General features: G+C 66.0%; 1 protein-coding gene across 2 annotated transcripts; it reads left to right on the top strand.

Moving 5' to 3' along the window:
- Nucleotides 1–972: 972 nt before the first annotated feature.
- On the top strand, nucleotides 973–23,695 carry CEP170B (centrosomal protein 170B). 2 transcript variants are annotated; one of them, XM_090265628.1, is made up of 19 exons: nucleotides 973–1,364; nucleotides 4,221–4,352; nucleotides 9,820–9,909; nucleotides 11,407–11,487; nucleotides 12,185–12,241; nucleotides 13,174–13,309; nucleotides 13,969–14,073; nucleotides 14,211–14,663; nucleotides 14,906–15,633; nucleotides 15,713–15,883; nucleotides 16,352–16,442; nucleotides 16,602–18,296; nucleotides 19,461–19,704; nucleotides 21,525–21,675; nucleotides 21,896–22,039; nucleotides 22,144–22,232; nucleotides 22,568–22,661; nucleotides 22,773–22,824; nucleotides 22,948–23,695. In XM_090265628.1, the coding sequence occupies exons 2-19, from the start codon at nucleotides 4,248–4,250 to the stop codon at nucleotides 23,154–23,156; spliced, it is 4,695 nt and encodes a 1,564-aa protein (XP_090121754.1). In that variant the 5' UTR covers nucleotides 973–1,364; nucleotides 4,221–4,247; the 3' UTR covers nucleotides 23,157–23,695. The 2 variants fall into 2 exon arrangements, with proteins under 2 accessions (XP_090121754.1, XP_090121753.1); XM_090265627.1 differs by lacking the exon at nucleotides 973–1,364 and adding an exon at nucleotides 1,818–1,956.
- The last annotated feature ends 3,767 nt before the right edge of the window (nucleotides 23,696–27,462 follow it).

The following is a 27,462-nucleotide window of genomic DNA, read 5'->3' as shown; positions in this document are numbered from 1 at the left end:
CCATCGTCCTCCTCCTGGACTTTAAACTTCATTCATGTGATTATAAAACATCCTGCACCTTCTCTACTGGGTTGCATTCAATGTATGGATCAGTTTGGGGGCACTGTGGCCTCACCCCTCCTTGATCTCCCCTGCAGGTTCCTGGCTCGGTCTACCTCCTTCTTTCTAACCCCCTCCTTGTGGCTCCAAGTACCACCCACACCTGCTCCCCTAGCTCTGTGCTGAACCCCCAAATGCCACCGGACAGCTCACTAAACGTCCTCAGGTCTCTCCATCCCTCTGTGTCAAACTCTGCACTCCTGAGCCCTGCTCATCAGCTCACCTGTCTCCCATTGACTGCAGGGAGTCCAGGTGGCCACTGGGCCCCCTCCTAACCTCCCCGCTCCCTCACCTTGGAGGAGGGCTGGGTCCTGGCTGGCGAAAGAGGCAAAGAGAAAAAAGGACTTCTTTGAAGGGCCATTTACTGAGGCGCGGACAAGGGGTCGGGGAGCCAGCAGCTGGTGAAAGTCCTGAGAAGGCACAGGATGGGCCTCGGGATAGACCAGGTCACCCCGGCAGCGAGAAAGCTGGGGAATCCCCGAACTGCTGGGCCAGAGGCCAAAAGCACTGGGAAGCCGGTGGGGGTGGAGGGCGGGGCTTGGGGCCACGGCTGCTGACCTCAGGTCTGGGGAGCAAACCGGGCACACCTGTCCGACCCCTTCCCTCTCCTGGGCTTCTGGTCGGACACCTGGCCCTCCCCTTGCCCCCAGACCAGTTCTCGCGTCCCCGCCCTGCGACGCCCACAGCCCTGTGAAACCCCGCTCTGAGCAGGCCCCGTCCGGCATCAAACTCCTGCGGCGCCACAGAGTCCTTGGAGTGAAGTCCAGGCTCCTTGATCACCTGGTACAGGCCCCTCCCCTCCCGCGCACTCGGTGTTCCCAGCGAGGGTCCCGCCCACTGCCTGGCACCCGGCCTGCACTCTCCCAGCCTTCGCTGCAGGTGGTTGTCCACACTCCGGGGAGCTCCCCCAGGTCAGGGTCTGGCCCAGGGCAAGGCCCGGGACGGCCGGCGGGCTGTGGACGGGCCGGGGGCGGGCAGCAGACCCCGGGGCAGGGCAGGGCGGACCCTGCCGCCCAGTCTTCCCGGTACAGCGCCTTCCTCACCCCGCTCCCGATCCCTCCCTCCACTTTCGCCGCTGACCTCCACGCCTAGCTCAGGCCTTCCCCACCCGCGGGGCGATCCCTCGGCCAGGCGTCTGCTACGCCGCCCCGCGCCCGCGCAGCGCGGGGCCGGAGCCCGGAGAACTCACCCCAGGAGCGCGAGCACCTCGGGGTCCCCCACCAACGCCGCCCCTCGGCAGGGTCTGGCCCACACGCCGCACGAAGGTAGGACCGTGTCGTCGCCCCAGCCCCCCAGCTCCCAGGCCCCAGTCCAGCCTGGGATGCCGGGGGTCGTGGTTGGGGGAGCGCGGGAGGAAGGGTCCGGGCGGGGCGGGCCTCGGGGGTCACACCTCCTTTCCTCGCCACCTTCTTTCGGGAGGCCGGGGCCAAAGGTTCAGGGTTGGGGGCGCGGCCCAGGGCCGGGACGCGGGGCAGCTGGACACCAGTTCCCGTCCGCACGCGGGGGCGGGCCCCAGCCCAGGCTCCGGCGGGCGGAGACGGGTCGGGCGAGGCCTGCGCGCGGGGGCGAGGGGGCCGGCGGCGGGCGAGAGCGCACTCACCTGGCGCCCGGCCCGCCCTAACCTGAATTTCCGGGGGCGGGGCCAGGCCGGAGGCGGGGCGGGGGCGGGGCCGGCGGGCGGGGGCGGGGCCGGCGGGCGGGAGCCCGCAGACGTCAGGGACCCGCGGCGGGAGGCCGCAGCTCTGCCCCGGGCTCGGCCGGGGCTCCGCGCGCGTCCGGGCCGCGCCGGGCAGGTCCTAGGCGGCGGCCCGGCCCAGCGCTCACCGGCCGGACGGAAGGGCCGGGGCTGAGCCGCAGGTAAGACGCCCACCTTCGCCCGCTGCGGCCCGGGCCTCCGTCGCCCGCACCTGTGCACCCGCGGTGTCGCGTGGGCCGGGGTCTTGGGCAGGGAGCGGGGCCGTTGCCGGGCCGGACAAAGGCGCGGAGGTGGGGACCGCCGGCGCACCTGGCCAGGCCGGTCGCCGCGCCGCGGAGGCGGCCCAGGTCTGCGCCAGGCTGGGCGGGGCCGCCGGGCGCGCGTCTCCGCGGCCTGGGACCCGGCGCGGGCCCGATTCCGGCTCCGACTCGGCCCGGGCTGCCCGGGGCGAGCGTGGATTCGGGAGCAAGCGCGCTCCCGCCCCGTCCGGCCCCGCTCCCTCTGGCCGCCTCCCGGCCTGGTCTCCCTCTGCTCCCTGGTCCCTCCCTCCGGGTTTCTCCTCCTCCTCCTCCTCACTGTCTCCTGATTTCCCTGCGCCGCCGCGGTCTCCGCTGTCCTCGGCCTCCGTTCGGGCTGCTCCTTCCAGCCGCCTGCCCAGCCCCGCCCGGCCCGGCCCCGGCCCCCATCCCTTCCCTTTGCCCGCCCCACGGCTTCCAGAACCGTCCCCTCGGCGACTCCACCTCCACCGACCCCCACCTCCTGGAGGGTGGTCCGAGTGGCTGCGGGGAGGGGGGACGACGAAGGGACAAGTTTGGGGTGTTTATTATTCTCCTAGCGACGATGGCTCCCCGGCTGGGCCTTTTCGGCATGAGCTGGCGGTGGCAGGGCGGCCTGGCTTTCAGGCGGCAGGACCCGGCTGTGGCAGCTTGGCCTCCCCTTGCCACAGGCTCTGGGTGCGGTCTCCTGCCTGGTGCCTATTGGGAGCTGGTGGCAGGTGATGGCAGAGTGTGGGACCCCACCGGGAGTCAGGGCTGGGGGCGGATGGAGTCAGGGCTGGGGGCGGACGGAGGCTGGAAACCGCAACGATGGGACTGGACGGCCACTGGTCTCCAGTGTCAGCCCCCAGAGCACCCTGAGGAGGGGCCGGGGCCTGGGACAGAGGGGCTCTGACCAGGCAGAGCTGCTTTCTCCTGAGGCAGAGTTTTCTGTCTTCCCACCTGCCTGCCCCAGGTGACAGGAGGGGATGCTTGGTCACATGGGCCTTTGCAGCCCATGGGTGGGGCCTGTGGGATGGGCCTGCAGGGCAGGGCCTGGGGAGACCCCACCTAGTTACTGGCTCAGCTCTTGATGAGTCTCCTGCCTAACCAACCGCCTGTTCTGCCCTGTTCTGCCCGAAGTCCGGTCATGGGCTCGGGACCCCAGGGCCAGCCTCACAGGCTGTGCCCCGCGCACTTCACGGGGCTTTGCACTCAGACTGGGCCTCCAGGGGCTCCCCTCTGGCTCCAGGACCAGCCACAGGACTCCCAGGGCTAGAGGGCCCAGTGTCTGCCCTGGCTGTCCCCATGCCTGGAATGCACTGCCATGTTCACAGACCCACTTCTGCCTGCTCCTGTGTCGCTCAGATGTCCCCTTCCCTGACCACCCCCTTAAACAGACCCCTCTCTGTGACACGCCTTCTTGTTCTTTTGCGGGGAGCCCCAGGATACAGCTCATGTTACCCCGCATATGTGCAGTGTGAGCGTGTGTAGCGCGTGTGCCACAGGAGTGCGTGCAGAGGAGAGCAGCTGGGACGCTTGTGGGCAGTGCTCCGGGTGCGTGTGGGGCTGTGTGCACACGGTGTCGCACAGGCATGTCCACGTACCTGTGCTGGGCTGGTGACACAGCTCCGCTCGCACTCCGGGCGGGCAAATGCACCATGACTGCCCGTGGCTGGCACTGCCCAGGGCCTGGCCTCAGGTGATATCGGCGCTCGTCTTGTCCAGGCTGCTCCCACTGTGCCAGGGGCTGGTCTGGGACTGTCTGGCTGGGGAAGCAGAGCCTCTGGCTCAGTTTGTGTCCTGGGGCGGAACCAGGGCCGTGGGCCTGGCCTTGTGGGGACCCTGACTGTGGAGAGCTGCTCCTGCTCAGGCCATGGGGACACGTGGGTCCACATGCAGGTGCAGCGGTCGATGCCCCACAGACTCCCCGCCTTCTCCACCTGCAAGATAGTGAAGGGGCTGAGTGGGGCCCAGAGTGCCAGGGAGGACCAGGCCACCTTAATGGGGGGCCCACGGGGACAGACACACTGCGGGGAGAAAGGGTGGCCCGGTGTGGCTGGAGCCCAGCATTTCCGGAAAGTGCTGTGGGGCAGTGCGGGGAGGGTGCTCCGACCTCAGGGGCAGGGCCTGTGCCGGGGAGCCCACCCGAACAGCTCCGTCACCCCCAGGGCCTGACGGACCTCTCCAGCGGCAAGATGAGCGTCACCTCCTGGTTCCTGGTGAGCAGCGGCGGCACCCGCCACCGGCTCCCGCGAGAGCTCATCTTCGTGGGACGTGATGAGTGTGAGCTCATGCTGCAGGTGAGTGTGGGCACCTCTGGGGCCGAGAGGGCGGGGCTGGGGCCAGGGACCAGGAAGGTGCCCACCCCACTTGCTGCGAGACACCTGGCGAGGAGGCCCACTGTGGGCTCTGGGGCATCGGTGGGTGTGTGCAGGCCTGAGTGGGTGCTCTAGGTGCCCAGGGTTCTGTCAGGTTCTCTGGGCAGGGGGGGGTGCCTTTTGAAGGTGTGGGACAGTGGCTTTGCCTGTGTCCTTTCTGTCAGGGGCACCGCCTGGGCTGTGAGTTTGGTTGGGAGCCACCAGCCACCCCAACAACCAGCCCTGTCCCGGTTGGCTGGTGCCCCTTCAAGGTGCCCTGGGGGGGGAGGGTTTTCTCAGGCACAAGAGGCGGACACCGGGCACAGTCAGCTGGGCCCCAGGCCCTCCGTAACCAGAACTTTCTCTCTGGTCCAGGTTTTGGAGTCGAAGTTCAACCTCCACGGGGTTTGGGTGGAGGGGGACAGTGGGGCCCACCTGTGGGGTCCACCCTGGCCTGCATGTCCTTTTCTCTGCCCCTCATGGTGTGATGAGTGGGCTTCTGCAGCCCTGGCGGGGCCTGTCAGGTCTGTGGCAGGGGGCACCTGCAGGGACTGGGGGCCTTGGCTGCTCCTCCTGCTGCCCTCGCCCCCGCTGACTCTGTCACCCCCCAGCCCGCCTGCACGGCCCTCACTCTGCTCTTTTCCCAGGTGTTGGGGGAGACCAGAGGGGGGTCAGGGCGCTTGGACTGGGGACCGAGTCCTAGTTTTGGCTGGTCAGTGGTGGGGCCTTGAGTAAGGTGAGAGCCGCGGGGCTCCTCGGCCCTCAGAGCTGGGCTGGCCCCGCGTGGGTCTGCCTGTGTTTCTGCCCCTTGCTGTCTCCCATCAGGTGGGGAGACTGAGGCTCGGGGGTCATGCGCATGCAGAGTGAGTGTGGGAATGCCACCTGCGCCCCGGCATCCTGCCCCAGACCCCAGCCCCTGGCAGCCAGAGCTGACCGGCTTCTCAGAGGCAACCCAGACCCGGTGCCACTGAGCAAAATCCAGTGTTCTCTGTCCCCTCCACAGGGTCCCTGCCGGTGTGAACATCCCTCCAGCTGTCTGGGGGCAAACTCTGATCTTCCCTCTCCTTTACCCGTGCCTGGGGGCCACTCCTACCCCACCTGAGGGCACCCTCTCCACCAGGCCTGTGCTGGGCCCCAGCCTCTCCCCACACCTCCCCTAAGAAGGTGCCTCTGGGGATAGGACTGGACCACAGGGAGTGGATGTGGTGGGGGAGGGGCCTCTGCTCAGCAGAGAGGCAGATGAGGCCACGGAGCAGGGAGCTGTCCTGGAGGCTGTGCCCCTGTCCGGGCAAGAGGGGCCGTGGCTTGGACCCCAGGGCCGAGGGGCTGGTGGAGGGGTTGCTCCCAGGCAGAGTCACTGGCCCGGCCACATGCCCCCCCATGCTCTTTAGTGGCCCTGTACTGCTGACCAGTCTCCTAGCTCTAGTGCGTGCCCGGCATAGCTGCAGCCCGGCGAGAACATGTTACACGACATGTTACATGACATGGCCCAGTCCACCCGGTGCCAGAGCTCTGGTGCAGGGTGTGCAAACACACACTGGGTGTGCAACATGCACATGTCAGTGCATATGCACACGAGAACTCACACAAGGTGGCCTGTGCGTGTGTGCCTGCCAGTGCCCGTTGTGGCGGGGTGTCCTCTCTGCTGCTGCCCGGCGTGCCCTGTGGGAATGTGTGGCAGCTGGGATTTCCCAGACACCGCGCTCCCAGGCGGCCGGGAGCCAGCGCGCTCTGCAGGCCGCGCAGTGGCGGGCAGTGCTGGCTGAGCCGGCGGCGGGCGTGCCGCGCCCTGCTTCTGGGCTGCTGCCGGGTGGGGCTTTCCCCATGGAGGCCGGCAGACCCGAATGTTGGAAGTACATCTTTTTTCCGTTTTAAAGTGAGTACCAACAGTTACACCCTTTACAAAAAAAATCCACGTGTGTGGAGTGAAGGCCGTTTCACGAGTGTTTTCACAGCTGCTGCTCTTCCTGCATCGCAGGCTCTCGCCACGGAGCCTGGTCTGTGTCCCGCGTGATCCCAGGCCCAGGGGCTCCCGGGCTCAGCCAGTGTGGGGCCAGGAGTGGGGTTCTTGGGGTGGGGCTCTTCCCACTGTTCCGCAGGAGCCCAGGTGCTCCCCATGGTCTGGGGAGGGGTCTGGGCAGGAGCGCTGCCTGGTGGCAAGGCCCTGGCCAGAAGGGGACTGGGCAGCCCAGGCCTTGAATGCAAACTGGGGGGTGGGTTGTGCCAAGTCCAAGGAGTTGGAAGGCGGGGGTATGGGCGGGGTGGGGCATCGTGCTGGGAGGAGGGAGGGTGGGTGCAGGGAGGGTGGTGGTCCTGGGCAGAGGACCCATCCAGGCCCAGCAGCGGGCTTGCAGAGGCAGCGGCCGGCTGGGGCAGGGGGTGCAGAGGGAGGTTTGGCAAGGCCTTGGGCCTGTGGCTCATGGGACAAGGCTGACCTTTCCTCCCAGGATGGTGCAGAAAAGTGACAGGCAGGGCCAGACGGGGTCTGGGAGGACAGGGGAGAGTTGACTGCAGGGATGGAGGCAGGCGTACAGGTGAGGAGGTGGCCCACCGGTACCGTGCCTGGCGTGCGGGGTGCAGCTGAGGCAGTGGGGAGGTCAGGCGGGAGGGCTGGGCTGGGTCTGCAGCGCCTGAGGGCCACCAAGGTTGTGTCTGGGAGATGGGAGGTCTTCCGCTTAGGGAGGGTGGAGAGTGGTTGAGATGGGAGGGGTCAGCCCAGAGTCTCCTGCAGGGGCTGCTCTCAGTGGAGGTGACATCCGAGCTGGGGACCGGAGCGCATCTCCGTTCGCCTTAGGCGGATGGAGGCTGGGGCCGCCCACATCCCACCGTGTCCTGGCATGGAGCCTGGCGCAGCCCAGGGCTGGCGTGCTCTCTCTCAGTGACCTTTCTCCGCCGACATCCCGGAGAGGGCTGAAGCCTGGCCACAAGGAGGGCTGATCCTGGCCCCAGGCCCCGGGGTTCACTTTCCTGAGACGTGGGTCCCCGTGGCATCTGTGTGCTAGACAGGGCTGATGCAGGCAGCTGGCCTGTCCATGAGCCTTGGCTGTGCGCATGGGAGGCAGTGTTGAAGGGCGAGTCCCGATCCTTCTGGCTGCCAGGCTGGACTCTAAGGAATCCTAGTGCCTGACCCAGGGGCTGCTCAGAGGGGCAGTCACCTGGCCTGAGGGGCGTGACCCTGAGAGGTGCTGGTTCTTGACAACCCCACCCCCGCAGCTGGGTCTCCAGGATGCTTCTCCAGTGCCCTGCTGGCGGGAGACTGATGCCCAGGGTGGGGGCGCCGTATCCCAGAGTAGGACAGGTGGGGGAGGCTCAGGCTAAGACCAGTGGGAGGGTCCCTGGACTGGCTCCTGGGGGAGGCGAGTACCTGGCATCCTGCACAGGGACAGAGCGAGGAGTCCAGTAGAAGAGGTGGCGGACCGGGAGCTGTCAAGCCACGGACCCAGGCTGGTGTGGCTCAGTGGATTGAGTACCGGCCTGCAAACCAAAGGGTTGCCGGTTCGATTCCCAGTCAGGGCACAGGCCTGGGTGTGCACAAGAGGCAGCCACACATTGATGTTTCTCTCTTTCTCCTTCCCTTCCTCTCTCTATATAAATAAATAAATAAAAATCTTTTAAATAATTTTAAATAAAGAATTCAGGATGGGGGCAGAGGTAAGGCCTGGGGGGACAGGGCAGTGGGTCTCAAGGTCAGACTTACCTTGCCAACGACCTGCTGCCTTGGGAGGCAGGCAAGTTGGCACCAGCGGTTTCACCAGGATCATCCCCGGGGTTCCTGGGAGGGTACGTGGAGTGGGGGTGGGGAGACCATGAACCTATGCTTCCCCGGACTCATGTGGGTAGTGCAGGGCAGGTGGCTCAGGGGGGCCTCTGTGTCATGGGGGCCTAGCTGGCCCCACAGACTGTGCTCTGCTCCCTGTGGAGGGTCTGCAACGGGTGATGCGCAAGCCCTGCCCCCACTGCTCTCCCTTCTCACGCCACCCCCAGGCTCCCACTGCGGTGTCATGGTTGTGGGTCAAGCCGCCACCTTGGGTTTCTGAATCCAGAGCCTGTTGGAGCATGGAGATGAACTCAGGCCCGGGGCTACAGCCTGCTGGCTCCTAGGGCAGGCCCCAGCGCCTCTGCCAAGATAGGTGGCCTTGGGTGGGGGCAGGGCTGGGCCAGAGCCCATTTCTACTCGGACCTCACCTTGCCCTGACTCAATCTCTGGGCAGGAAGGAGGCCCTTCCCCAGGGGCCTCCCTGGAAGCTGGTCATTGCAGGACGGTGCCCTAGGGGCTGGGCTGGTGGAGCGGATGAGAGACAAGGCCCCGGAGGTGACAGCAGCTGCCTGGGGGAGGGCGGGCCTGGCACACGCCTATGAGGATGAAGCCTTGTGGGGTGGGGTCTCAGGGACTCAGGCCACCCTCCCCTGGGGAGGGGGCGCCCTGTCCCCTCATTCTTATCTGTGCTGTGGGCGTGGGGCTGCGTGTCTGGTTGGGGCGCTGCCTGGCAGACCCACAGGGTCATAGGGCTGGACAGCACCCTGGGTTGGTGACATGCTGGCCTCTCCGGGGGCTGGGCCCAGGCCTGTGGCCCCTCAGGTGGTGGGATGCAGCTGCCAACCCAGCCGCCGGGGCCTCGGGCAACGCAGCGTGGGCCTGGGGTGGGCAGCTGTGCTGGCAGAGCCGCAAGTGCAGTGACCCCGGGACCCGGCCCCTGGTTGTGGACGGTGGGGGTGGCTTGGCTGTGGCCCCCCAGCTTGTCTGTGTAAGAGGGGCTGGGTGACTGTCCTTGGGGAGGAATCCTGGGTGGACTGGTGGCTGGGGAGGCATTAGCAGTGCTCAGGGTGGAAGTACCTGTGTGTGCACGCGTGTACAGTTGCGTGTGGGAATGGGTATGAGTCCTGTGCATGAGCATGGAGCCGTCGGGGTCTGAGATGTGTCCCCCACGTAGGTGCGCATGTGCCCATCACCTGGAGAGGTTGTGTGGGCTGCCCTGGGGCTGGCTGGGTGGGCCAAGAGTGGGGGAGGCCTCTCCCTGCACTGCCCCAGCCCTTTGATCCTCCCTCTGGGCTCTGCCTGACCTGCCTGGCCGCCCCTGCCTGCCCTTGGGAGTGAACATCCTGTCCCAGATGACCAGAAGGTTCCCAGCCCCTCCCACGGCAGACTCAGGAGCAGGCGCTGGCGTGGGAGGGGCCCCAAGCCTATGGTGCTGTGGAGGGCATCTTGGCAAATCCCTGGGCCCAAGGTCAGGCCTGGGGGAGCTTTCCAAGGCCCGCCCACTAAAGGTGTGAGCTTGTGGGCTCCAGGCCTGTGGGCTGGTGTTGGTGTTGTGGTAGGGTGGGGGCCATGGGGGCTCCTGCAGGGGTGTCCCTTCCTCCTGGGCCTTGCCTAGCTGGGAGGGCCACCTGAAAGGTGTCTGGGTCTCCCTAGTCCCGCAGTGTGGACAAGCAGCATGCCGTCATCAACTACGACCAGGACAGGGATGAGCACTGGGTGAAGGACCTGGGCAGTTTGAATGGGGTGAGTGCTGGCCCCGCCCCCTGTGCTGGCCCCGCCCTCCGTGCTGGCCCCGCCTCTCTCCAGGGCCCCACCCTCAGTGCCAGAACCGTCCCAGCAGTCCCTCTGGGGCTCCACCCACTCCATGACCCCACACCTCTGCCGTGGTCCACCTGCCCCCTCCCAGGACCTCTACTCAGGTGGGGAGGCAGCCCCCTTCAGGTGCAGAGGCCCAAGGCCTCCTCAGGAGGGCTCCCCACTGGACAGGGCCTCCCGGGGGTGTAGCTACTCCGGTGGGGAGGGGCACAGCCCCCTCAGGTGGGCAGGGGAGGCACTGGTACTACCTGCAGGTTGGGGAATGGGGCTCCTGAACTGGAGGGGGCTGTGCTGGGGGTATCCTCTCCTGGGGGGAGCCTGGGGTGGGGGGAGGACATGGGGCAGGAACGACAGGAGGAGGGTGGGCTCTCCAGGGCCGTGGCAGGGGTCTGTGCTGCGCTGGCCGCTGTTTTAATAAGAAATCAAAGCCTTCAGTTCCACCCACTTGGGCTGGAGCCAAGGAGGGTCCTTCCCGTCCCTCCTGGTGCAGCCCGGCCCCCCACCCCAAGCTGGGGTCCCACAGGAGCCTCAGTCTGACCCCGCCTCCACTGGCTCCCCAGCCCACGTCTCTGGCTGTGCTGGGGTATCTGCCCAGGGACCCCTCCTCCCTCCATCCTCCACTGGCCTGGTCCCTGCTCTGCCCCCCCCCCCCCCAGCAGGTTCCTCAGAGGCCTTTGGTGTCCATAGAGCTGGGGCCAGCTCCTGCCTTGCAGCCATCCCCGCGTCGGGCCTGCTGGCCTGCTGCCCACTTGGGGCCCGGGGACCCCTGCTTTACACACACATGGCTCAAACCACGCCGCCCTGGCTGCAGCCTCCCCGGGCCTGCTCTGTCACCTCTCGGGCCACCTTCTGCACGTAGGCCCCGTCTGGACACCTGCCCGGGGGCCGCCCTTTCTCTGGGCTCGAGACCCTCTCTTCTGGGCTGAGTCCGCATGTTCCCTGTTTCTTGTACTGGCTCTGGGCACAGCTGCCACCCCTTCGCCGCCCTGGCTTATCCCAGAGGCACTCGGAGCCCGCGGGGGCCTCGCATCCATCTGAGGACGGTGTCTGGTGCCTCCTGCTGGAGGGAAGGTTTTGGGGGGCAGGCTTTTTGATGCCTTGTGAGCCTGTTGTGTGTGGGGGTGGGTTGTCAGACAGCCGGGCACAGCCTGGCCAGTCTTGCCACGGGGCCACTCCCAAGGGCATTGGCAGTTGGGGCCAACACAAATCCGTGGACGAGAGGAAGGGTCTGTTTTACATGAGGGGCCACCTCCGCGTCCCTGGGAACTGGGTGAGGCCTGCACTCTGACTGCCCCCCCACTTCCGGGCGCGAGGCTGGGCGCACGTGTTTCAGGGGGGCGGGTGCCAGCCCAGAGCGGCAGGGAAGGAGGTGCCGGAGCCGTGCCCCGCCCCCCGCCAGCCCTGCCCCGCCTGCTTCCTCCGCAGACGTTCGTGAATGAGGTGCGCATCCCGGACCAGAAGTACGTCACGCTGAAGCTCAATGACGTCATCCGCTTCGGCTACGATATCCTTTCCCCGCCGCTCGCCCTCCTCCGGCTTCTCCCTCAGCCTCAAGGCCACCGTCTTCCTGTGATCCTGGGAGCAGGTGGAGGCCTCGGCTGTCACAGCGGGGTTAGAGGGTGGCACGAGGCCCGTGGGACAAGTGAGCCGTCCCTGGGACCCAGAGTCCCTGGTGGCCTGGGGGCTGCACAGACCATGAGCGAGTCAGGGCTACGCCTCCACCCTCGGTGGCCGGGGACCTGTGCAAGGACAGGAGGGCCTGCTGTCCTTGAGCTGGCATGCCGGCTGGGGCCGTGGACCTCCCCACCCCGGGGACTTAGGTGGCTGGCGGCTGGCGGGTGGTCTGGGATGGCTGGGCATGGAGTAGCCTCTGGGGCTCTGCTTGGCCTGCCCTCCACGCCCTGGGCTGAGTGGTGGGTGGAGGGGGTGCCCTGAGCCCGCCGGTGTGTACGTGCTGTGACCCGAAGGGGCCTCTGCCCTCCACCCCACGCAGCGGGGGCAGCACACTGCAGGCTGTCCCTACGGCGTGGACACATGCCCGATGAGCGCGTGGGCGTGCGTGCTTGTAGGTGCCCACGCACGGGGGCAGTAGCACCCTTCCGTGCGTCCCCATGGCCCTCCTTGCCGGGGGGCGCTCCTCTGATCTTTCTGGCAGAGGCCGCTCTCCACCCTCCACCCCACTCTCCTTAACTCCCCACCACATTCCAATATGTACGTGCTGGAGCGCGTGCAGCACCGCGTCCCGGAGGAGGCGCTCAGGGTAAGTGCGTCGCTCGCCCGGGAGCCAACCCCCGCCAGGGGCCGCGGTCCCGGTGTCCCCACAGCCCTCCCCGCCCTGACCAGCGCTCTCGGGCCTCCCTGGCCTGGCTGTGGTGTCTGAGCGAGCCTGGCCTGCTCTACAGGGCCACCCAGTCTGTCCGGTGGGGAGGCAGCCCTGCTCGCAAGGCTGATGCTCCCACTGTGGGCGTGGTCAGTGCAACAGGCCACACCCACTTGCTTCCCTTGTTCTGGGAAGACCCTGTTCAGGCCCCTGTGGGTGAGTAGCAAAGAACAGGCAAGAGGGGGTGTTTGAGACTGGCAGTCGGGCTTAAGGGTCCTACGTGGGGGACTACCACAGGTGGGACATCACAGCACAAACTTGGGGGACCCTGTCCAGAGCTTTACCCAGGAGCCCTGTGTCAGGGTGGGGAGACAGGCCTCTGCTCATTCTCCAAGGGAGCCTCAGGCAGCTCAGGGCCCCCGGGGGCACAACTACTGTGAGCCCAGCTCCGATGGCTGCAGAGCTCGGCAGGCGGGGCCCTGGCATGCACAGACATGCGCACACACACACACACACACAGGAATGTGTACAGGCACTCTTGCACACACACGGGTGCACATGGACATGCACACCCACAAGCTGCTCGGACAGGCCACTTCTCCCCACACACTCAGCTCCTGCGTGGCTGACCCTGGGCCCTGGGGCCTGTCTCATCCTCTCTGATGGGACTTGGGGGTGGCAGTCTCACCTCTGGTTTTGCTGCCTACTTCTTGCTCCTCCACCCAAGCCCGCCCCAGATCCCTCCTGGATGCTTTGCGGTCCCAAGGACCCTGCCAGGCTTGGGCACGGACCAGACAGGTCTCAGGCTGTCTACTCCGGGGTGGTGTCCTCCCGAGGTGGCCGGCTGCTCTCACTCCCACTGCCACCCACAGCACGAGAAGTACACCAGCCAGCTGCAGGTGAGCGCCAAGGGCGCGGCTCCCAAGAGGGGCGAGGCCCTGCCGGAGCACGTGCCTTACTGCGAGTCCTCGAACCCCAGGCCGGAGCGGGACCGGAGGCCAGGAGCAGGTATGGCAGCACTGCAGCAGGGGTCTGGGAATGCACACCTGCACCCTGCAGGCATACCCACCCCTGCACACCTGCACCCTACACATACCCACTGCTACACACCTGCAGACACACCCACTACTGCACACATGCATTCTTACACTCGTGTACCTGCAGACATACCCACCCCTGCAGACACACTCACCCCTGCACCTGCAGACACACAGACCTGTGCACACTGCACCCTCAGGTCCAGTGTGGCCCAGTCAGGTTGGTGGCATCAGCCTCCAGGGTCACCCATCAGTGGCCTGAACCATTGCAGAGCCCCAGCGAGCGGTGGGCTCTGGCTGTGGGCTCCCCGTCAGCAGGCTCAGGAGGCAGAGGCCCTGGGCCGGGGCTAAAGGGACTGCCTGCGCCGACATGGTTGCCGAGGACAGTGCTTCCTGAAGGACCAACCTGCCCCGCAACAGCCACCGGCAGGGAGGTCCGGATGGGGACAGGGAGGCAAGGCGAAGTCATGACCATGGAAGCCGCTTGGGTCGTGGGCAGTGGCCACGGGCCAGAATGCTGGGTGCTGCTGCAGGCCGGAGTCCCTGCAGACCCCAGTGTCCCCAGCTCTGGGTCTCCCCTCCTGTCTGGGTGGGTCCGTGGTCACTCAGGGTCAAACGCTCCCGCTGCAGAAATGGCGACGTACCGCACACCCCTGTACGGGCAGCCCTCCTGGTGGGGAGAGGACGATGGCAGCAGGCCGCCCGAGGACCAGCACCAGGAGGGCCCGTGCCCAGGTAGGTCCCGAGGGCGGCCCGGCCCAGAGCTGCCCGTTGTGGGCAGCCAGAGCGGACGGCACCCACAGAGGTGGGTGGGAGAGGGTGCTGCTCCTCAGTCCCACAGGAAGGTGTGCTCCCCCCCCCCCAACCTGCAGAGCGGCCCAAGGAACTGGTGCAGCAGGACGGGGCCCCTGCGGAGCCTCAGAGCTACTCGTTCCGCCGGGAGCCCAGCTACTTTGAGATCCCCACGAAGGAGGCCCCGCAGCCGCCGCGGCCCCCCGAGGCCCCTGCCCATGAGGCACCCACCAAGGACGTGGGGCAGGGTGGGGCGGCGCCCGTGGTGCAGAGTCATGCTTCTTTCACCATTGAGTTCGATGACTGCAGCCCCGGCAAGGTGACAATCAAGGACCACGTCACCAAGTTCTCCCTGCGGCAGCAGCGGCCCTTGGGCAAGGCCACGCCCGTGGAGGTCGTCTCGGCGGAGGCCAAGGTGGCTGATTGGCTGGTGCAGAATGACCCCAGCCCCAGCCTGCTGCGCCGGGCTGGCCCCGGTGATGACCGCCAGAGCACCAAGAGCGACCTGCCCGTCCACACCCGCTCCCTGAAGGGTGAGTGGCTGCTGGCGGGTGCACGTGCCCCTCATGGGGACCCCAGTCAGCCTGATTCATTTCCATTTTTCAGTTAGTTCCCCAGACCCACCTGCCCCATCGGGGTTTTTCCTGGTGCTTGTCTCAGTCACAAGTGCTGGGTTCCGTGTGGGGTGTGGCTCTGTGTCCCCACCCACACGTGACAGCTGTGGTTGTATGTGTCGGCCGCCCTTGGCCTGACGAGTTGGGGTTCCTGCCCCCAGGCCACAGACACGAAGATGGCACACAGAGTGACTCAGAGAACCCTGTGGCTGGGGCGACAGTGGCGGCAGCAACACCCTCCGGGGTCCCAGCAGAGAACGGGGAGCAGGTGCGGCTACAGAGGCAGATCAAACGTGACCCCCAAGACCTGCTTCACAACCAGCAGGCCTTTGTCATTGAGTTCTTCGATGAGGACACACCCCGCAAGAAGCGCTCCCAGTCCTTCACACACACCCCGTCTGGGGACCCCAAGGCCGACAAGCGCCGAGGCCCGGGGCCAGCCGACAGGGACCGCCCGGGGGGCCCAGCCCCGACCCGGGGTGCAGGCAGCAGTGCGGGGCCACAGAGGGCCAGCTCACTCAAGCGAGAGAAGACTGAGGAGCGGACGGGGGGCCCCTCACCCACTGCACGGGCCTCTACCCGCCCCTTTGGCAGCATGGGGCGCCGCTCCCGCCTGGCCCAGGACTTCATGGCTCAGTACCTGCGGGAGAGCTCCCCGGCCGCACGACCCAGCCCTGAGAAGATGCCCCCGGCACTGTCCACCCCACCGACGCCCCATGCGGCCAGTCCCGTGGCCCCATCGCCCCCGCCAGCGCTGCCCCCAGACCCCCAGCTGGCCAAGGCGCGCAGACCGGAGGAGGACGACAGTCTGAGTGACGCAGGGACCTACACCATCGAGACAGAGACGCGGGACCCGGAGGTGGAGGAGGCGCGCAGGATGATCGACCAGGTGCCGTTGTCGGGGCCTTGGGGGCGGTGTCTGCGTGGGGGCCGGGCGCTGACCACAGCCTCACTGTACTTCCCGGCAGGTGTTTGGCGTCTTCGAGTCCCCTGAACTCTCCAGGGTGTCCTCGGCCGTTTTTCGCCCTGTCATCAGAGGGGACAGAGATGAGCCTGGTGACGGGATGGCCCAGCGGGTGTCCCTGTTGCAGGAGTTTGTGTCCCGGCCCATGGGCACAGCCCCCCACGGGGAACTCCAGGTGTGCAGCCCCAGCACTGAGTGTGCCACCGTTGGGCAAGCCCAGCACTGGGTCCTATCTGCACACACTCAGAGGCCCGGATCTGCCTGGTGGTGGACTCCAGACCCGAGGCGGGGATGGGCCAGTGTCCCAAGGCGGGTGCCCACCTGGCTGATGACTGGGCTGTGTGGGGAGGGCTTGGCAGGTTCTGAGCCCCAGTCACCTTGGGCACCTGGGTATGTGCTGCCCATGGCAGGGCTGGGCAGAGCCACAACTGCTGACCTCAGAGCCACTGAATTGCGCTCAGGTGTGGGTAGAGCCCAGGGGAGGCACCGGTGCCTTCTGGCTGCCTGTGTAGGGAGAGCTGGTGGCAGGCATGGGGATGACATGTATGGAACAGGTGTTGGGGTGGGCTTCCTTTGACGCCCCCTCCTGCACCAGCCCCACTCCAGGGGCTCCTGCAGACATGGTCCTGCCTCTTCTCTGCAGGGCCCCCCTGTGCCGGGCTCCCCTGGAGGTCAGAGGTGGGTGTCCCGCTGGGCCAGTCTGGCCGACAGCTACTCAGACCTGGGCCTGGCAGGTAAGTGGCTCCAGGGCTTCCACGAGGGCAGCCTCAGGCCGCGGAGCGGGGAAAGGGTGGTGCGCTCGTGCCAGCGCGCCAGGAGCGGGGCCGACCTCCTGTGTGCCCCGGGGCCTCGGGCCAGCAGCGGCCCTGACCGGGCCACGCTTGTCTTCACAGAGGACGGCCCCGGGCACAGAGCAGGGGACCTCGAGGCGGCCCTGCCTGTGCGCCAGCGGCGGCTGCTCCCACAGCTGCCCAGTGACCGGGCGGACAGCCCTGCTGGCCCCGAAGCCACCAGGAGGAGCAGGCCTGGGCCACCAGAGCCAGACGGCGAGCCGGGCAGCTGCCTCGTGGGCCCGGAGGACTTGGATCCCGACAGCCTCAGTGACGCCAGCGGGTCAGACGGGGGGCGGGGCCCGGAGCCAGGCCGGGGCCCCCAGGAGGGGCTGGTGTGGCTGAGGGGCCGGTGCTCCCCCAGGGCTGCTGGGGAGCCAGCCCCCAGCTCTGACTTCACTGGGGACCAGAATGGGGAGGCCGCCTTTCCCCGGAAAACGTCTGCTGCGCTGGGGGAGGTGGGGGGCCCAGGGCAGGCGGCCCCCCCCAACACCCCTTTGAGGGATGGCGCCTCCGTCAGCACCAGCAGCAGGATGGCTATGCAGGTGCAGACAGGGCGGTCCCCAGAGCCTGAGGGCCCCGCCCTGGCCAAGGAGGCCGTTGCCTTCATCCGGCAGGAAAGCTTCACCAAGGAGCCGGCCAGCAGCCCCCCAGTGGCCGGCCAGCTCCCGGACATCTCCAGCCACCCGCTGCTGCAGGACCTGGCCGCAGCGCGGGCCTCGCGCTTAGCCCTGCGTTCCCAGGACACCCAGCTGATCCTGAAGGAGACGGAGACCGCCCTGGCCGCCCTGGAGGCCCGGCTGCTGTCCAGGCCGGCGGCTGAGGCGCAGGGCGAGGCCGGCGGCTCCCGGGGGCCACCGGAGGACTCCCTGTCTGGGGACTCAGACGTGGACACCGCCAGCACCGCCAGCCTGCTCAGTGGCAAGAACGGGCCCAGCCCGACGAGCCCCCAGCTAACGGGGCTGCGGAAGGAGAAGCCACCGTCCCCGCCAGCAGCACAGGGCCTGGGCGGTGTCGCCCTGAGTGGGACTCGGGAGCGGCTCCCAGAGAAGCAGCGTTGCCCGCCGGGCCCGACAGACTCGGGCCGGGGAGAGCCCGCCCGGCGCCTGTCTGTGCGGCGTGGCCATGGGCCCCAGGCCTCCCTGGACTGGCCCGACGAGGAGCGAGGCTCCAGCCTTGCCCGCCCACCTGGCTCAGACACAGTCACCTCTGACCACGAGACCCACTCAGCCCCAGGGACAGGGCAGCCAGGGTCTCGCCGGAAGCCCGCAGCCCCTCCGCCGTCACCGGCTGCCCGGGAGGAGCAGAGCCGGGTGTCGGCCAGCGCCCAGAAGGTGCAGCAGGCGCTGACGCGCTCCAACAGCCTGTCCACACCACGGCCCACGCGGGCCTCCCGGCTGAGGCGGGCCCGACTTGGGGACGCCTCGGACACAGAGGCCGTGGACGGTGAACGGGGGCCCCTGGCAAACCCAGAGCCAGCGGGGCGTCCGGCTGCAGAGCAGGCCAAGAAGCTGTCGCGCCTGGATGTCCTGGCCATGCCCCGGAAGCGGGCAGGCTCCTTCACTGGGCCCAGTGACTCGGAGGTGGCCCCCGCCCGTGCTGGCTTCTCTGGCCGCAGCACCGAGTTGTCCTGCCCCGGCCGCAAGCCCACCAGGGCCGAGGCTCAGGCTGCCGCCCGGAAGACCACCAGCACTGCCCCGGCCGCTCGCCAGCCCTTCAGCAGGGCTCGCCCGGGCAGTGCCCGGTACTCCTCACCCAGTGAGTGTGGGAGTGGGTGGGCGGGCGGTGGGTCTGCAGCTCCTGGGGTCTCAGCTCAGGCCGGGCCGCAGGGCCCCTGTCCTCACCCTACAGGAGCCCTTGTTCCCGTGGGTGGGTGTGTTGCCCCTGATTCACATGCAGGGGTGCCCTAGCATGCCTAGGCCATGGCCTCCCATGGCCTCCAGCTGCTCTAGTATGAGAGCAGAAGACTCCAACCATCCCCTGGTGTGGTGGCTCCTTCATCCCCCGGGTGGGCCTGCTCCCCATTCCCTGGAGTTTGGGCTGGAGGGTGGAACCCCGATAGTGTGTGAGGCGTGCGTGCAGGCCAGGCTGTCCTTGTGAGCTGGGGGTGTGCTGTGAGGCCACACCCAGTGGCCAGGGGACAGCTCTGTCCATCCCTCCATGACACGTGAGTAACCTGCAGCCCGTGCATGCAGCAAGGAGGGACAGGCTGTGGTGGCCGCTGGAGCTGGCCTCCTGCCCCAGGGAGCTGGACAGTCACGTCCACCAGCTGGTTTCCTGCTGGGGGCTGACCCGTCCTCCAAGTGAACTGCTTTGAGGTACGGACGCTGCCATTTCTGCCCCCCACATGCACACCCCTCTCCTTGGCCCCGCACTGCTCACAGCCTAGAGCCTAGTTCTGAGGCAAGTGCTGAGCTGAGGGGTTCACTGAAGCGGGGGCAGGTGACTGAGGACCACAGCTGCCTGTTGGGAACACTGCGCCCGCCCCCCTTCATTGCTGCAGCCACTGTGGGGCGGCTCAGAGCAGGGCCGGGCCAGGAGTCGGGAGTGTGGGCCAGGCAGGTGCCATGAGGGAGGGATTCAGGCTGTGCGCACAGACCAGGCAGGCTCAGCCACCCTGGGGCCAACCCACGTGGGGAGGGCCGCCCATTCGGGGTGGGCACCACTCGTGGCCCCCAGGACTCCGGTTTTCACCTAGGGGACGTGGTTCCGGCCTGCGGAGACACCAGGCCACCCAGCCCTGCGTGGGCCTCTGGGCAGTGGCCGTGGTGGCCCTGGAGCTCAGCTGCTGCTGGTACTGGAGTTGGGTGCCGGGTGTCAGCTCAGAGTGGCTGCCCTGCAGTCCCAGGACGTGGGGACACGCAGAGAGCTGAGTGCCTCTCTGTTCTGTTCTCGCTTCTGGAACCGACTTGCTCGCCCAAGACACGTGTCGTCGGCAGCAGGGCTCCGACTGCACGTCCACCTCGGAGGAGGAGTACGGCTCCCACCACGGCTCCCCCAGGCACGCACGCTCCCGCGCCTCAGCGGCCACGCAGACCCCACGGACTGGCAGCTTCACCCGGGCCCGACCCCGGGCCCCCGGCCTCCGGGACACGGACGACGAGGAAGAGGAGCCTGACCCCTATGGCTTCATTGTGCAGACGGCAGAAATGGCGGAGATCGCCCGGTGAGCTGTGTCAGGGTGCGGTCAGTCCACGGCCCCCAACAAGGGCCGTCCCTGGGCCTGAGAGCACCCTGGGGCAGAGACAGGCCTCGGGGTGCTTCCTGAATGGGCTTCCCAGATGCTCTTCGGAGGGAGGGATGAGGGGTTGAGGGATGGATAATGGGTGGACGGGTGGATGGATGGATGCGGGGTGGCTGGGAGAGGGAGAGATGCAGATGTTTCTGGGAGGGTGAGGACCTGTGGTACAAGGAAGGCCCCCACCAAGGCTTTTATGAAAGATGTGCTCCCTGGTGTGGTCATTCAGAAGGGTCGGCTCCAGGCCAGGTGTGGAGAAGTGGGCGGGCGTGAGTGGTCTTCCCCCAAGCAGTGGTCAGTGCTCCGGGTTGGGCCCTGCAGGAGGGGTTCTGGGGCTGGGTGAATGGTGAGTGTTGGTGTTGAGGACACTGACCTTGACCGGAAGGAGGTGACCAGAGACAGGTGGCCCCTGAGAGAGGCCCGCATGGGGTTTGGAGCCCAGGGCGTCAGCACGGCAAGGTAGCCACCCTGCTGTGGACAGTGAGAGTGCTCGGGGTGGCAAGGCGTATTGGGGGCATGGCCCGTGCAGGCCGGGGGTGGGGCTGGCCATGACGGACAGAAGGATGCAGGGGTGGAAGGAGGCCTGACCCTGGGGGAGAGTAGAGGGGTTGGGACAGGGGGACAGCAAAGGCAGGCCCCCAGCTTCCCAAAGCCTCTGCTCCCGGAGCTTGCACACCCATTGCAGCATCCGGGGGGGGGGGGGGGCGGCAGCAAAGGGCCCAGTGGGCAGGCGGGGACAGGCACTGAGGCACACAAGTCCATTTGTCACCAGGAGGTGGAGGGAAATCCTGTGTTTCTTGATGTAGGAAGGGGGTCCCCGGTGAAGGACCCCATGTCAAGGGGGCCGAGGGAGGCCCTGGTGGGGACAGAACTTGTGTGGCCCTGCCGGGCAGCAGCTGGAGGCCTCCAGGAGTGGACGGGCCTGGGGCCAGCTGGGAGCTGCCTGGGCAGAGCTGGGACAGCTGAGGACAGAGACCTGGTGTTTGGTGGGCCTGTGGGCCCCATCCCTGGGGGACCGTAGGGGGTGTGGCGATGGACAGTGATGAGGGACTTCCTGTCCCAGGCCTGGCCTGAGAGCCCCGGGGTGCAGGACCTGCCAGTCGTGGGCCTGCGGTGCTTCGAGGGCCGGGGGCGGCGGCTGGAGTCCTGGCCAGGGCCTTCGCAGGAACCAGGACAGAGGGAGCTGCGCCTGTCCCAGCGGGCCTCTGTCCTCTGCTGGGTGGCCTGCGAGCCACTTGGGGAGGTGCATGTCACCCATGGGGAGGGCAAGGGGGCCAGGCTGGTGCTGGGGCTGAGCCTAGCTGGGCTTCCCTACACTGTGGGGGCTCCCTGGCCTTCTGGGCTGTCCTGCCTTTCCTTTCGCTCTGCCTGACTCTGACCCTGGCCTGTGACCCCGCCCCGACTGCTGCCTCAATTTCCCTGCCTGCAGAGCAGGGCCGTGTGGCCCCACGTGTTCCATGACAGCCCTCATGTGTAGCCCTGGTTGCCAGATGGGGAGGAGGGTGGGTGCCTCTGCTCACCCTTCATGTCCCCCTGGGACATCAGGGCCTTGAACCTCTGAAGGGGCTGCTGCCCGTGGGGCCACTTGGGCAGGGTTTGGGCCCGGCTGGAGGCTGCACACCCCGGCCCCGGCCCCGGCCCCAGCCCCTCATCAGTGGCTGCCCCCTCGGAGGGACGCGGGCCCCCACCGGGGAGGGGGCGTGCCTGGAGGTGCCCACAGCAACTATCCGCCTTCCTGGCTGCTGCAGGCTGAGCCAGACGCTGGTGAAGGACGTGGCCATCCTGGCCCGGGAGATCCACGACGTGGCTGGGGACGGGGACTCGCTGGACGCCCCGGGGCCCACCCGCAGCCTCTCCCTCAACAACGTGCCCGCCTCCACCATCTCCGCCCGTGAGGAGGTGAGCCCAGCCCGTGGCTGAGGCCTCTTCGCCCCGAGGCTGCCTCTGCTCTGGGAGCACAGGGTCTGGGACCAGCCTGTCCGGGCTCGGGGCACCCAGGGACGCTGAGCAGATGGGCTTTGGGTCTGCCGTCGTAGCAGGGGAGGGGCTGCGCTCTCCCCACCCTGGAGGACGCCCCCGGCTGAGCTGATGCCCCGCCCCCCCCCCCCCCCCCCCACAGCTGGTGCAGCGCATCCCTGAGGCCAGCCTCACCTTCCAGAAGGTGCCACCTGGTGCCCTGAGCTCTCGGGACCTGGACCAGAACATGAATGACCGCCATGAGGAACCCCTGGCCAATAAGACTCGGCCTCGGAACCGTGAGGAGGCAGGCAACCGCGCCCCCCCTCCCCCCAGCTGCAGACACAGGGTCCCTCCAGGCCAGGGCACTTGCCGGGGGCCCATGGAGCTGCTGACGCTCAGTCTTCACAGGTGATCTTTGATAACCTGATGCTGAACCCCGTGTCCCAGCTGTCCCAGGCCATCCGTGAGAACACGGAGCACCTTGCCGAGAAGATGAAGTGAGTGCCCCATTGCCGCAGGCTGTGGGTGCCCTGCCAGGCTCCTCTGAGACAGATAGGAACGTGCGTGTGAGCCAGGACTGGGCGGGGCTGGGGTCCTCCAAGGGCACATGTTTGCACACGCGTGCCCAGGGGAGCCAGATCCCCCACCTCACCCCCACTCCCTCCCCTCGGTCCTTTCCTGACCCAGGCTGGGCAGACCTGGACTCTGGTACCAGCCAGCCTAGGTCCTGCGCTGAGCCTCAGTTTCCTCTGGGGCACAGGAGGGGTGGTCTGGGAAGGTGCTCAGTCCTTGTCACCGCCCTCTGCCTGCCCCCTCCCCCCACGCTGGGCAGGATCCTCTTCCAGAACTCGGGGCGGGCGTGGGAGGAGCTGGAAGCCAGGATCAACGCGGAGAACGAGGTGCCCATCCTGAAGACATCCAACAAGGTGAGGCCAGCCCCAACCCAGAGTCCCCCAGCCCGCTTGGCTGCAGGGAGGGAGTGGGGGCACAGGATGGAGCCCCCTCTGTGCCATCAGCCTCCTTCTCGCTGCTTCCAGGAGATCAGCTCCATCCTGAGGGAACTGAGGCGCGTGCAGAAGCAGCTGGAAGGTGGGTGTGGCCCAGGCGCCTGGGGTCCCCACGGGTGCTCGGGCCCAGGACCTTGGAGGGAGAACCCGAGGGGGGGCGGGGGCCCGGCAGGCCCACAGCGGATCCCCTCCCCGCTCCCCGCAGTCATCAACGCCATCGTGGACCCCGGCGGGAACCTGGACTTGCTGGCCGCCAACAGGGGCTCCGCCCAGCTGGGGAAGGGCCGGCCGGCGGCCCAGAGCCCGTCGTCACCCGCCGCGGCGCTGTCCCTGAGGAGCTTCCCGCAGAGGGCCACCTGCGGGTCCCCCAGCCTCCCCGACTTCCTCCCGGACTCAGAGCGGTTCCTGATCTAGGGGGTGGGGCAGGCTGTCCCCATGTGTGAGCGTCCGGCGCCTCCCACTCACCCCTCCCAGCTGCGGCCGGTTCACCGCGAAGACCCCCATTATGTGCCATAACCCCACGGGTGGGTGTCACACCCAGGCTCCCTCTCAGCTCCCAGCCAGCTCCCCAGAGGATCGTCCAGCCCCCACCCTGCCGGCCCCCTGGCCCAGCTCCTGTTGTGGCCACCACCAAGGGCCGGTGGCGTGGGTGTGTCCCCTGCCTCTGTCACCATCACGTTCGTCTTTAGCTTCCAGGAAAGAGTAGTTCTGTTTCAGCAGCCTCCCTGCCTTGCGGGCTGGGGGCACATGCTTACCGGTCCTGTCCCTGTGTGCTGGCTGGCGAGGCAGAGGAAGGGGGCCTTCCGTGGGGTCACTGAGTGCCAAACAGGGAGTGGCGGGGCGCTGGGCAGGGCAGGGACTCAGCGCTTCGAGCCTTTGGTGCCAATGCGGCTGCAAACCTGCCGATGCACAGGCTGCCACCAGGGAGGCAGCGGGGTGTGCGGCCCTCACGCAGGTGATGCACATGCGCCGCCCCTGCCCCCGCACCGCCAGCCTGGTCACATCCGCGCATGCAGGGCTGTCCCCACGACGGGGCTGGGCCAGGCAGAGGCGAGCGCCATCCCCAGGTGGCCGCACCGGGCTTCCAAAAGCTTCCGGTGCTGGACGCTGGGCACCGACGGGGCATCTGCAAGGCGCGCGGCCCTTGGGCGGGGGTGGGCGCGGGGACTGGCCCCAGGAGCGGCGTTGATTTCTCAGGATTCTGTCGGCGGGAACGTGCCAGGGGGCCCCTCCTGGGGGCCCGTGTTTCTGGAGCCTCTAAGCCAAAGAGCCCACGGGTGGGGGCGGTGTGTCCCCTCAACGGAAAGGTGTGGCTGCGCTGTGCACCTGCCTGGCATGTGCGTGTCAGTTGCGGGAGGGGGTGCGCTGCAGCGGGGCGGGGCCGAGCGCTGCGTTTACATTAGGGTCCAGCACACAGCCCGTGCCCACCTGATGTTTACGGGTGTGAGTGGCAGTGGGGTCCCACCCGGCCCCGCCCCGCTGTGTCACTTGGAGGAGGTGCTAGTCCTGGTCCCCTGCCCACATGCCTGCACCGGCCAGAGCTCCGCCCGCGCCTCCTTCCTCCACTCCTCCCCCAACGGGGTCGCTGTACAATTTTTTTTATTCATAAACTCGTGTCCCCTCTCCAGCCCTCGACCTGGGATCAGTAACTTATTTGTCTGGCTTCGCGGGGGCGCCTGTGCTTGTCCTCAGGTGTCCTACTGGTGTCTTTAAGAAAATGGTTATTTTATATGATTTGTCATGGAACTTGTTCTAATAAATCATTCTATCACGTGGCAACATCCCAGCGGCGTCGCCTTGACTTTGTTTCTCGACGGTGACATCAGGCTGGTGGGGGATGCTTGGTCCCCGGGGTCTCCCTTCCTCGGCTGGAAACTCCGTTTTGGCTCCCGCGACCCAGGGATGCTGCAATGCGCAGATGTCACCACCAGGTGGCGGCCTAGGTGATAAAGCAAAGCCGGGGAGTTTCTGGACGTTGCTCCTCAAAGAGAAAAGTTATTTTATTCCCTCTGTGCGAGGCTGCACCCTTATCACCCCACCTGGTGCCTGTAGCTAGCGTCTTCACCCCCAGGGCAGTCACAACCCCACCTCCCGCTACAGGGACGACCTCGAGGCAAGAGGGACAAGCCGGGATGGAGCAAGTGTCCAGCATGTGGGGAGCCTGCTTGCTCTGTCACTGGACCAGTGGAGCGAGAGCCACTTGTACCGCGGCAGCGCCCTGTGCTAGGTCTGCTCCCCACACCAGCTGTTCCCCCTGCTGGCTGCTCCCTGTGCCAGCCTGAGCGGCTGGGCTCTCCCGCTACCTAGTGCAGACCTTCAGGGACCTGCTGCTGCCTGCTGGGCATTCATCAAAAGACACCATTAGGAAGTGAAAAGAAAAAATGTTAACTATTCTTAGATCCAATAAATAATTTGTATCAAGCCAGAAAAAGAGATGACCCAATGAAAAAATGGGCAGAGGACTTGAGCGGGCAGTTGACAGAAGGTTATGCGAGGGATTGTCACCACGGAGAAGGGCATGTCACCACCACGAGGCCCCACGGTGCCCACCGGAACAGTGCCAACCAGGTGCGCATCAGGGCTGGCGTGCGTGCGGCGCTGGCTGGAGCTGTCCGGGTGCCCGCCCCTGACCGACCCAGAACGGTGCACACAGAGGGCCACGGGGGCACGTGCGAGGGGCTCACAGCAGCCCTGTCACACAGCCCCCATGGAAGCACCTGCATGGCCACCCACGGAGTGGGTGTCCCTTCTGCTGTGTCCGCGCCTGGAGAGAGAAAGCAGTAAGAAAGCGCTCTGACTGCCCTTGTTCTGACGAGGAACACGCAGAACCGAGGCCTGAGTCTGCCTGCTGTGGCCACATGCGGCACCAGACGTCACCGTCGCGGTTCCCTCGTGGAGGAAGGTGGGGACTGAGAGGGTGGTGCTGAGACTGTCGCCCACCTTGGCCTGGACGGTGCGTGATGTGTGAGCATCCATCGGGTGCACAGCCTGCGCCTCCCCGTGAGTGTGCCCCACGGCAATGAAGACGGAACAAGCGACAAAAGACAGTCTGAACGTATTAGCGCGGAAGAGTTCCAGGCGTCCTGCGACCTTTCTCACGTCCGGTCTGTCTCCGCATCGTGTCTCTTGTCTGGCCTGGCAGGGTTCCCCGGCTTTATTATGCTTTTCACAGACCCGACTTTCAGGGTTGTGGGTTTTCTGTATTAGTTCATTTCTGTTTCATTCGCTTCTGCTGTTGTTTATTATTTGTTATTTTCATTTTATTTGCTAGTTTCCCCCTTCTTTCTTCCTTTCTTCTTTCGTCCCGAATTTACCACAGTGCACATGGGAGCATCTTTGCACTTATCAGTGTTGAAACTTGCAGCACTTCTTGGGTTGGTGGCTTGGTGTGTCTTTCTTTCACCAGCTGTGGACAGTCTGGCCCATTTTCTCTTCAGATATTGTTCTGCTCCCTGTCCCACCTCCTCTCCGTGGCCCGGGCCTCTGCACCACGCTCTCTGTTTTCATTCCATGTGGCTCCAGGTTGATAGAGACCCCTGGTTCCTGCAGAAGCAAATGCAATCAATTCCAGAGAAAGGCCCCTTGGGTCTAAGTCCTCAGCAGCTCCTAAGTTAAGTCAGCCAATGGGGAGCCACCATCGGAAACCATAGACACACTGTGGGTGACACCAGCACAGAACAACAACAACAAAAATAAAATATAAAAGGTGGTCCAGCCCTGGCTGGGGTGGCTCAGTGGATTGTGAGCCAGCCTGCGAACCCAAGAGTCACTGGTTCGATTCCCAGTCGGGGCACAGGCCTGGGTTGCGGGCCGGGTCCCCGCTTGGGGGCACATGAGAGGCAACCACACATTCATGTTTCTCTCCCTCTCTTCCCTCCCTTCCCCTCTCTCTAAAAAGAAATAAAATATTTTTTAAAAAAAGAAAAGGCGGTCAAAAAGCAAGAAGAAATCAAACATAGCTGGTGAGAGCTGGAAAGCACCACACTGAAAACAATGACTAGAAATAAAGTTCTCAAAGGAAGTCTCAGGAGAGTGAGCGAGGTGAGGGGCCATTGGCCGGAGCACAGTGCGTGGCGACACAGAAAGGGCAAGTGGGAAGCAGAGGTTAAAGGGCACAGCGGGCTGTGCGGCAGAATTGGGAAGGGCATGTGCTGCGGGCTGAGTTGGGTCACTCCGCCCTCCCACAAAGGTGTTGAAGTCCAAATGCCCAGCTCCTTTGAATGTGGCCTTATCTGGAAATTAGGTCTTCTCAGATGATCCAGTTAGGACGACGTCTTGACAGGTGATGCCTCGTGTCCTTAGAGAAAGGACGAATCTGGAGAGAGACAGATGCACAGAGGGAGATGGGCCTTCTGGCCTCCAGAACTGAGATCATACATTTCTGTGTTCGAGCGACGCTGTTTTTGGTGCTCTGTGATGACAGCCCTGCAGTGTCATGTATCCCCAGATACAGGAAGCTTCATGTGTGCCAAAGAAGATTTAAAACATGAAATGACACCCAGTTTCATCACAGTAACACCGAAGGACACCAGAGACCAGGAGTGCATTAGAAGCACCAACAGAAGAAGGGCAGGGTCCCTACAAGGCAATGGCCGCAGACTTCTCAGCAACAATAATGGAACCCTGCAGACCTCAGGTTTCCAGAGGGAAAAACTGCCCATCAAGAATTCTGTACCCACACTCCAGCCAACATGGAGGCGAAGATAGATATGCTTTGCAT

This window comes from Furipterus horrens, unplaced genomic scaffold (genome assembly GCF_987537825.1).
Source record: "Furipterus horrens unplaced genomic scaffold, mFurHor1.1.pri manual_scaffold_21, whole genome shotgun sequence".
NCBI lineage: Eukaryota > Metazoa > Chordata > Mammalia > Chiroptera > Furipteridae > Furipterus > Furipterus horrens.
This window is presented reverse-complemented; position numbering and strand designations above follow the sequence as displayed.